The 11538-nt window shown below is 41.2% G+C and overlaps 1 protein-coding gene across 1 annotated transcript in view; it reads left to right on the plus strand.

Moving 5' to 3' along the window:
- The window catches only part of LOC127455618 (EMILIN-1-like), a 45744-nt gene extending 34292 nt beyond the window's left edge, over positions 1–11452 (plus strand). The window contains exons 3-8 of the mRNA XM_051723667.1: positions 2438–2652; positions 3465–5615; positions 6011–6136; positions 7507–7524; positions 8087–8221; positions 8643–11452. Coding sequence (XP_051579627.1) covers positions 2438–2652; positions 3465–5615; positions 6011–6136; positions 7507–7524; positions 8087–8221; positions 8643–8965 — 2968 coding nt within the window. The 3' untranslated portion in view covers positions 8966–11452. The remainder of the gene's footprint in view (positions 1–2437; positions 2653–3464; positions 5616–6010; positions 6137–7506; positions 7525–8086; positions 8222–8642) is intronic.
- Positions 11453–11538: the final 86 nt, after the last annotated feature.

The raw sequence follows: 11538 nt of genomic DNA on the forward strand, positions 1-11538 counted from the left end.
GTGCATAAAATCAAGCAGATATGGGTCAGGAGCTTCAGTTTATGTTCACATCAACCATCAGAATGGGGAAGAAATGTGATCACAGTGATTTCGACCATGGCATGATTGTTGGTGCCAGACGGGCTGGTTTAATTATTTCTGTGACTGCTGGTCTCCTGGGATTTTCATGCACAACAGACTCTAGAGTTTACTCAGAATGGTGCCAAAAACAAAAAACATACAGTAAGCGGCAGTTCTGCGGACGGATACACCTTGTTGAAGAGAGAGGTCAACGGAGAATAGCCAGATTGGTTCGAGCTGACAGAAATGCTACGGTTACTCAGATAACCCCTCTGTACAATTGTAGTAAGCAGAATAGCATCTCAGAATGCACAACTTGTCGAACCTTGAGGCGAATGGGCTACAACAGCAGAAGACCACATTGAGCACTTTATTAGGACCATAGTGTTCCAAATAAAGTGCTCAGTGAGTGTGTGCATGCACCTGTATCAGACTTCAAATCAGTCAGGGGACTTTAGGTTGAAGCAAGTCTGTTTTTCAGGCCTTTATTTAGTGCAGTCTAAATAAGTGGAACCAATATGTGCTACATCAGCATTAGTCAGGAAACAGATGTTTAAAACTATCACATCATCAAAACATTAATAGACTCTAGAATCTATACCACATCTGTATTTTACTGGAAACCTGAGTCATTAAACAAAACAGAATACTAAAAACATGCTGTTTACATAGTAAACCAAATGTAAACAAATGGAGAGATAAACAGAATGTAGTTTGAGGACACCAGGGTTAGAAAGTTTGTGCAGTTGCGAGGTGGTTTCCAAATACTGGCGACATATTCACTCCCAGCTGGAAAAGCTTAATCCAGCTCCTTTAGATTCCATACACACCACTATGTATGGAATGAGGTGGCATGCCATTCCAAGCTCTACATCCAGTGCACCACAGGAATTAGGCTTAAAACCTACTAAAATACCACCACTTATTTTTGCACTCACCCCATAGAGTAGGGTGACACCTTTTTCTCTTCTTTTCTTCTCACGGAGGTCATGGAACAAACAGAGCGTGGAGACAAGAATTTAGTGGCTTACGAAATGTAACCTATAGTCCTGAGAAAATAGAAATGTTTAAATTGTTTCCTATTTTACCCTTTTTATATTGCATATAGTAATATTTTACTCAATATATTTGTATATTTGTATGACACACTGATCTTGAGACCTTGTCTCTCCGATGGAATTACAACACAAAATAGTTCTCTAGTAAAATGTTAACAAACCCCTTACCCAAGTTTTATTAATGTGTAACTTCCACACTGTTTGTTGTGCATCAGACTTTAGTAATAACTCAAATCCTGTGGCTGGTTAAAAGGAGAGGTGTTCTATTACTTTTCTAAGCAATCTGACAATTTTCATCTGGTGGATGTTAAAATAGGTAAAAAATGCTATAGACTTACATTAAAGGAGGGACCTTAGCTATATCTAGGGACCAGAAAATTAAAGAGACCTGGGGGTGGGCTCTTTTCAGTAAGTAACCACATAGCAACCATCCAGAACATGCTAGCAAATGCTTAGGAATGCGGTAACAACCACATTTTGAACACCTTATTGTACCGCTTATGAACATGTTGACAACCACCCAAAACACCCTAGCATCGTGGCTGCAGGTTTTGCATAGGCAAAGACCACTCTAGTAAATCTTCATGTTAGCTCTGTTTTATGAAAGCTTAATTCAAGTAATTCATGACAAAGCTGTACAAAATGTTCACTGTTTTTAATATTGCTGCCCAGCCCCTCATTGAACAAAAATCACTTTAGTTTTAACAGCTGGGCAGCATATGCTTGTGCAGCAGCTAGCAAAAATCATACATGTAAATGAAACAAGAATATATGTCACTTCATATGCAGAGAATTAATTTTCTAACATATATATCATCCTCCGTTCCTAGGCAAACATCATATTAACCATATGCAATTCAGGTTTAAAGTCTCTAGCATATGTTTATTTGAATGCGTCTTACACTAACAGGGACTTGTCAGAAAGTAATTTGTCTGATAGAGAATGTTGCAAAACACAGTTGTTCCCAAAATGCCCAAAGTGTGAGGACTGTTTAATGTTTCAGATATTAAACAATATACAAAATTGTAAATTGTAAGGTAAGTGTACCAAGCCTGGACACACACACACACACACACACATATATATATATATATATATATATATATATATATTTCAAGAATGTTGCCCAAAATTATAATTTGAGGACAGAATGTTATGATGACTTGTATTTGTTGTCTTTAGTACCATGTATTTCCCAACTGAAACAAAAAACTGAAAATGAAGAAAAAGAGAAAAGATGTGTTTGAACGATAGCCAGATATGTTCTTCGTTAGAAAATTCCAGGCTTTCATTCATGTGGTTTTCATGTGTCTTATAGATATAGGACCTACATGAGGCCCAGATACAAGGTGGCTTACAAAATGGTAACAGAAATGGAGTGGAAGTGCTGCCTTGGATTCAGTGGTGAAGACTGCAACGATGGACCGAATGGGGGATCTGATACTCAGATCTCAACAGTCAGACCTTGGCCTAGGCCCTCACAACCAGGACAAACTGGAGCTGGTGCTGGCCATGGACAGAGTGGAGGGAATGGTAAGTCAACGGTTTCTCACATTCAGCAAACTATGTGGCACAGTGTCGCATGGAAACATTACCCTAGCAACACTTTCCCATGCACCACGAAAACATTTCTCATTTTGTAAGTGGATGTTCACACCAAGCACGTTATATCTGTCTGTGCTGTTTTTCAATTATTTTTCTATGTAAACGTGCTAGACAGATACCATTGACCATTGCACCACGTCTTGATGGTTGTTCAGCAACTGAACAGGCAGAATAACCACTTTTTTTTAGATGCATCTCAAGACACCTGCATTCTGTTCCATTCGCTGTGCTGCGTCTTGCTTCTTTTAATGCAAGAACACGTTCTGTCTGAATGGCCCCCAACCCTGTTACGCCTGTAAAGCCTTGGTTATCTTCGGACGACTTTGACTGTGGCTTTTCACGTGACTTGTGCAGATTTGTGAGGTGTATGTGAGCTTGATTGCTAACGTGCATTTTGGATTATGTATGTTAGCATGTTATAATTGAGTGTGCCAACCAATCAAACGAATGTAATTCATGCTGTACTGTCTTTAAAAATATCTAACCATATTGATGTTCTAGCTTCTTTCATATTCTGCATCCTTCAAACATATGATAACATCAGCAGATAACTGAGGCTTTATGAAATGTTTAGAAACAAGGTTAAAAATTGTCACTGGTGCACAGGAAAAACTCACTAGAGCGACTTTTCTATTGTGAGACTGGGCTGGACTGTCTGTTCTGGTTCTGTGAATCTACTACTAATCTCTAATTAGCTATTAACTGTTTAAACATTAACATGATGTTTGATCTCTGCCCAGGGAGAGGTGACAATCACAAGATGAAACAATTGGAGGACAAAATCCAGAGGCTGACCAAAGACCTAAATGACCTGCAGTCTACGCTGCGTGGCATGAATGAGAGATTCCAGGAGGAAATGCGCAAACCTGGTTTTAATAGCGGCAAAACGCCAGCTGATGCAGCACAGCCAGAAATGAAAGAGACCATTCATAACATACAGACCAAGCTGGATCAGTTGGACAACCGGACTCAAGCCCACGACAAGACCCTGGTCAGCATCAATAACCACTTAGTGAATGGAAAGGGTGGAGGCAATGATCTAGATGATGGAGGAATTGGAGGAAAGAGGTTCACCACCTTGAAGGAGGAAATCCTCCGAGAACTTGAACATCGAGTGACGCTGTCTTGTTCTGCTTGTCAAGCTGGGGTGGAGGACCTGAGACGCCAACAGCAACAAGATCAGGAGAGGATCTTGGCTATGGAGAAGCAGATCAATGCCATGGACCAGCGTCACCGCCAGACTCTCGATGGTTTACACCGAGAACTTAGCCGCTCTCAAGGCTGCTGTGACACGGTGACAGACCTCAGAGTAAGACTCAATGATATGGACAGGAAGATAAGCTCCACATCAGAGGCATATGACAAGCTGCAGGATCGTTTGAACAGAGAACTTGGAGGAACTGGAGGTGGTGGAACATATGGCGGAGGAATAGGTGGACAAGGAGAAGTCCCTAAAGTGACGGAAGACATCTTCATCAATCATCTACAAGACCTGGAGAGGCGGCTCAATAACACTGTCCAGAGGACAGAGGAAAATTGTGCTTATATGGAGACTAACATACGAGACTCGTTTCAGCAGGAACTCAGAAATCTTCGCAATGAATTCAATAATCGTATTCTTGACCAGGAATACAGGATTAATGACATGGACCTCGATATAGGAAACGTAAAGGAAACCGTGTTCGATCTTGATAAGCGTTTGTCTCGGCTAGAGAACACAACATCCTATATAGACAGAAGGTTAAGCGAATGCTCCATTTGCTCGGGCTCAAGTTCTGGATCAAGTCCAGGGGGTGGTAGTCCAAGTCCTGGTGACACAGTGAAGTCTTTAGAGTGGAGAGTCATTGCAAATGAAGACGAGATCAAGAGGTTTGACACAAGACTCAAGGATCTCTCAGTGTCCGGTGATTCCCTTGAGGATAGGGTGATCAACCTAAGCCATGACGTTCGCAAGATCAAAGCTCTAACTGGAGACAATGGGGAGCACTTCAACAGAATTGTGACTGAGATTGAGAACTGTGACGTTTGCAGCACAGTGGAAGATGACCTGAAGAAACTCAAGAACATAACGAACCATGCCATGGACAGATGGCAAAAGGAAATAAACTTAATTAAAGGTAAATTTGACGCTGGTCAGACGGGTTGTGTAGATGTGTGCTCCAGTTTGCAAGACGAGATGGATCAGTTGAAAGTGGAGGTAGAGAAATGCAGCGGTCAGTGCAAGATCACATTGAATCCTCCTACAGGAACCGATTCAGGAACGGGTCACCTAGATGACCCACAAAAACCACTTGATGGTCACAGTGTCGTTAGTAGCAATAGCGGGGATCTCAGGTCAATCCAAGGAGAATTGTCAGAGGTTATCTTAACCTTCAGCTCCATAAATGACACACTAAAAGGTCTGGAACATGTGGTTCACAAACATGACAGTGTGATTACTGACCTAGGGAACACCAAAGACAAAATCATTACAGAAATTGACAAGATCCAGCAGGAAATGACAGAGCACATAGAGGACAGCAGGTTACGCTTTGACAATGTGGATCGGGATGTACGCCGCTTTGGGAACAACTTTGTGGTGGAGATGGGTGACTGCAAGAGGACTGGAGATGGTCTGGATAAGAGGCTTTCTAAACTTGAAGTGGTTTGTGGGCGACTTGACTCTGTCTCAGACAGTCTGCAGAAGATCAAAGAAGGTTTGAACAAACACGTGTCTGGCCTATGGAACTGTGTTAGTGGACTAAACAACACAGTGACTTCACACAGCGGGTTCATTGAAATCCTCCAGAACACACATCTGGATGATATCCACGGCAAGATCAAGAGACTGAATTCCTCAATGGTCCATATCGTCAAGGAGTTCCAGAACTTAGCTGAGCAAGACATGACAGGTCTGACTTTGTCGTGTTTCAAGTAGAAAGTCTTAATCAGAGTTTATTTGTGAACATTTCAAAAGTCATGTAAACATGGATTGCTTTCTTCATTCAGCAGTTTGAGGCCACATCCATACTTACAAGTTTTCGGTTGAAAACTCATTGATTTCACACCGGAACAGTATGTTCCTCCACCAAAAACTGAGACTTCCGAAAAAAATTCTGGTACTGCATACTTTGGAAAATGATGATGAAAACTTTTCAACCAAATATGTATTTGTGTGGACGTGGCCTGACAGTGCGTATGAACGTATTCTCTAAATTCCCAGCAACAGTAACTAATGTAGCTCACTTTATTTTAATGGATATGAAGAAATATAAACTCTAAATTAATTTTTAACTTCCTATTCTAGGTTTACCTGGACCACCAGGTCCTCAAGGGCTCCCTGGTCCACTGGGGCCTCCAGGTAGGGATGGACCAGCAGGTCAGGAAGGACCACCAGGTGTTCCAGGCATACCGGGGCCAAGAGGACCTCCTGGTAAGAAATCTTCTTATTCTTGTCCATCCTATAAATCTTAACTACTTAAATATACACCGTTCAGCCACAATATTAAAATAAAAAAACCTCATGCCACCAAAACAGCGCCAACCCGCATCTCAGAATAGCATTATGAGATGCTATTCTTCTCACCACAATTGTACAGTGTGGTTATCTGAATTACCAGAATCAGAATCAGCTTTATTGCCAGGTATGCTTACACACACAAGGAATTTGTCTTGGTGGCAGGAGCTTCCAGTGCACAACAAAACAAAACAGCAACAAGACATAGACAATAATAAAAAACTGAATAAAAATAAATAAATACAATTTGAAATTGAATAGGAAAAAAGTATATATAGAATACACAATAAGACAGTATATATACATACTGTATATATACATATACATACATACACATACATATATACACATATACACACACAGACACAAACATACATACATTCACACATACACAAACGTAGTGCAAAACTAAATACAAATCTGTTATATACAGTGCAAGGGAATGTAATGGCAGAAGAAGTTTGATGTGTTGGATAAATATAAAAAGATTAGACTGTGAATTGCACATAATTATTGCTCAATGGGGCAGTTTTAACTGTTCATGAGATGGATAGCCTGAGGGAAAAAAACTGTTCCTGTGCCTGACGGTTCTGGTACTCAGAGCTCTGAAGCGTCGGCCAGAAGGCAACAGTTCAAAATTACCATAGATTTTGTAAGTTCGACCAGTCTGGCCATTCTCTGTTGACCTCTCTCATCAATAAGGCATTTCTGTCCACAGAACTGCCGCTCACACGATGTTTATTTGTTTTTGGCACCATTCTGAGTAAATTCTAGAGACTGCTGTGTGTGAAAATCCCAGGAGATCAGCAGTTACAGAAATACTCAAACCAGCCCATCTGGCACCAACAATCATGCCACGGTCCAAATCACTGAGATCACAGTTTTTCCCCATTCTGATGGTTGATGTGAAATTTAACTGAATTTATGCACTGCACTGCTGCCACATGATTGGCTGACTAGATAATCGCATGGATAGTTGTTGGTGCCCGATGGGCTGGTTTGAGTGACAAAGTCTACGGTAACTCAGATAACTGCTCTGTACAATTGTGGTGAGAAGAATAGCATCTCAGAATGCTATTCTGAGATGTGGGTTGGCGCTGTTTTGGTGGCACGAGGGGGACCTACACAATATTAGGCAGGTGGTTTTAATGTTGTGGCTGATGAAAGTAGACCCTCACTTGCTTTCTTCTTTCAATTTCATTTTAGTAAATGACAAATGTTACATTAAATGACATGTAGTACATTACATATTGGAGTCACTCACATTTGGTTTTCTCCCATTTTAGGTCTCAGAGGAGAGCAAGGTATGGTTTTAATTTGCTTTAAATTGTTTAAACGGATAGTTCACCCAGAAATGAAAATTCTGGCATCAAAAAAATCTAACTTATGTTACTTTCTTCTGGAACACAAAAGGAGATATGGGGCAAAATGGCTACCTCAGTCACAATTAACTTTCACTGCATTTTTTTTTTCTTCCATACTATAAATATAAATGGCAACACCATTGTGACATTTGTATTGAACAACATTTGGGTAAGTATATGAGAACAGAATTTGAATTTTCTTGTGGAACTATCCATTTAAGCAGATGTATCTTAGTTAAACACTATGATTATTTTGATAACCACAGATGTCACTAATCAAAATAAGGCAAGAATGGTAAGAAATCAATGAAGTTTGTGTACATTGTCTGTTTGTGCGAGAGTCAGTGTATTGAGTATTGCTCCATGTGTTGTTCAGTTGAGTTATCATCGGCACTGGGTCTGTAGTTGAGCCAAAGGTCAGCAGATGATCACTAAAGCTGATCACTTTGTGACTGCCATATTGATAGAATACCTTTTTTTGATTTAAGTATTTTCATTTCAGGTCTGGCTGGTGCAGACGCAAACATACCTCGTCTGTCCTTCTCAGCCGCTCTCACAAATCCAATGGTTACATCTGGAACGATAATTTTTGATAAGACCCTTGTAAATGAAGGAGAACGTTATAATCCACGAACAGGTAACTTGGCACTGGCCGTAAACATGAGTGTATATTCATTTCCACTGTTACGTGAAGCAGTGTTTGTTATAACTTTAGCTGCATTCGAATTTGCATACTGTCAGAGTATGTAATGCATTTGATGAAGAACATACTTCTCGACCGTTGTACATAAGGTAGGACATTAATTAGGTATGCAGGTAAGCAGTACGAATACATTACCGGACACACTTAATAAGGCAACGTGGACACTGTCCCGTGACACAAATATATGACAAAATAACAACGGCCAAAATAATTGACTCTGGTTTTCAACAAGTACAATATTTTCTCACATCACATACTTTAGACTCATTAGTAATTCATTGGGCTACTGTTTTGGAGAAAAGAGCCATGGAAAAACAAACAATATATCTTTATCTTCTTTATCTTGAATTTACAGGTATCTTTACCGCACCACTCGATGGACGTTATTTCTTTAGTGCCATCCTGACGGGCCACAAAAATGAGAAGATTGAAGCCGTGCTGTCCAAGTCTAACTACGGCATGGCACGAGTAGACTCAGCGGGTTACCAACCTGAAGGACTGGAGAACAAACCCATGGCTGAGGCCAAGCCAACACCAGGTTCTCTGGCTGTCTTCAACATCATCCTACCCCTTCAGGTGGGAGATACAATCTGCATAGACCTGGTCATGGGCAAACTGGCCCATTCAGTGGAGCCTTTAACTATCTTTAGTGGTATGCTTCTATATGAAGATGTTTAGGGGCCTTTGAGGGGCACTGATCCTAACAGAGCACTGAGGCTTATCAGAATCAGAGGATCAGCAAAATGACGGGGCTAAAAAAATGACACTCTTAAATGACAATTTCTGCATGGGATAGCAATGCAGACGGGTGCATTTCTTTTCCTTATATACATTTTTCAAACTTACAGATGTTGTTTGACCTCCTGTGAACTCTTTGAGCAGAGAATATACATTCAAATGGAGGAACTGTTGCCCTTGATATGTAATCCTAACCCAACGTTTTGGAGAAGTGTTGTAACAAATACTACTGCGGGTTTGTGCGACTTTTGTTGATGATGTTATTGTTACGATATTGCCATGTTATATGAATCACAGAAATGAGTTATGAATCATCTCTCATGTACCAAAGAAGACCATGAGTTCTGTTTGACTTCCCATGTATGCCACTGACGGTAAAGTACTCTCCTGCCAAAGTGCTTGACTCACAATCAGGGTTATAGGTTAGGCTCATATGTGTGGAAGTTTGGATGCACAGGAAAGGAGATTTGATGAATGTAATTCATATTTTTTGCTGTGAATGTTTAGTTTCTGTGCACCTTTCTTGTTTTACCGTTTATGTTTTGTACCAAGGTTACTTTAGTTACCTTAAGATTTAAGGGGATGGTCTTTAAATGTACAGTATTTGCTGTTTTCTACATTACAAGTGACAAGTTTTCCAGGAATAACATCCTGCTTTACCACAATGCTTGCCAAAGATGCTCATACTTAACTAAATATGTGGTTGGAAGTTTTCCGCAACACACCAATGCCTCTAATGCAACTTTAATGATTTAGTTCAGCAATGATTTCAGGATGCTTTCAATATGTGATTCAACATGACAATTGTGATGTAGTTCATCGCTTTCCATGCAAACTCCCCAAGTGCTTCTGGAAAAATCCATGTGCTCTGCTAAAAAAGCTGAGGAAATTATCCATGTCAGAGGTGACTGAAATAAAATCTTTGGTTCTCACCCGTTTTTTGGGCACACGGTTTTCTCAGCGGCTACCTAACCAGCTAAAAGTGGGCTTTTGGAGATTTGTTGAAGTGTTTACAAAAACATCAGCTCTATCAGAGTGGAGGACAGTTGCATTTTGCTGTATGATTCATATTCCCCATTCAGTGGAGATTATTATCAAACTGTCTGTCCTTAATGTGGTTCAACAAAGTGTCTTTGAAAAATAACAACACTGAGGATTCAGAGAGTGTCCTTCATCAATGGATTCTGTCTGTGTGGTCTCGCTTGAACATTTACTGAACGACAGACAAAGAACTTTAAACAGCTTTGCTAGAAAACTAAATGGCTTTTTATGTCTGAAACAGTGTTATTTCACACCACTTGTTAAAAGGAAATGTTTCTGTGTAAAGCTATGTAACGGGGTTCAGGATGGGCAAGGAGGAGGCGAGAACTGGCAGAACAGTCAACATAAACATAAACACACAGACACACACAGAGCGGCCACGTGTGTCTCACGCCCTCCTCCTCGTCACACTTCTCCACTGCCTGACTCAGGCCGGGGAAACCGGCATGACGTACTCCCCTCCCCTCCCTTCCTGGAGGGGAGATGTTGCCCTTCTGGCCAACTTTTTGCCGGCAGGTCTTCCCCACCTCTCTGAAGACAAGGGGCGGGAGAGACAGAGAGAGAGAGAGAGAGAAAGAAAAACTCGCTTGTCAGTTCCCGGACACGCCATCGCCTGATCCTCAGCCACTCCTCCGCCCTCTGGCGGATGACAGCCGCTCTTCCCCTGGCGGACGGCAGCGACTCCTCCATCCCCTGGCAGACGGCCGTGGCTCCTCTCCTGGCGGACGACAGCGACGAGGACTCCACGACAGCGCATCCCTCCTCCTTCCCAGATTTCAGCACCATTGTAATGGGTAAAGGATGGGCAAGGAGGAGGCAGGAACCAGCAGAACAGTCAACATGAACTTTTAATGACGTAAATCAACTTAAACAAACATAAACACACAGACATACACACACAGCGGCCGCGTGTGTCTCTCTCTCCCTCTCGAACTGGCGCCTCCGGCTGGTCTTTAAAACAATTCAGGGCCGGGCATGCGTCCTCACGGCCAGGCCATGCCCTCCTCCTCGTCACAAGCTATAAAACTTTTTATCCTTAATATGGTCAAGAATGTTGAAAATTAAGGCTGCTATCTTATGTGTGCTGTTTCAACTATTTTTAGTTAAGAGATTTCCCAGCTCATATAATGAATGCTGCAACATAAATAATTTAACCATAACATTTATTTTTATGTTGTAGGGAGTTTGAAATCGGCTTTAACATGCTGTCTACACCGGACACGAGTGGCGGGTTGCATCAAAAGCAAATCACTTCCATTATAATTACTGATGCTGTCTACACTGAAAGCGTTAGTTGCGACGTGACACGTTGACAGTGAACAGATGCCCCGTTCTATTGCTGACATGCTGCAGAGTGTCTACAGTCACTTTTCTGGCAAACAATAACACTGCATACCAAATATCATATGCATGAATCATTTTGCCATGAGTTTTCCATTTTTTATTACATTTATGCAGAAAATGTTTCTACT

This window comes from Myxocyprinus asiaticus, chromosome 17 (genome assembly GCF_019703515.2).
Source record: "Myxocyprinus asiaticus isolate MX2 ecotype Aquarium Trade chromosome 17, UBuf_Myxa_2, whole genome shotgun sequence".
Lineage (NCBI taxonomy): Eukaryota > Metazoa > Chordata > Actinopteri > Cypriniformes > Catostomidae > Myxocyprinus > Myxocyprinus asiaticus.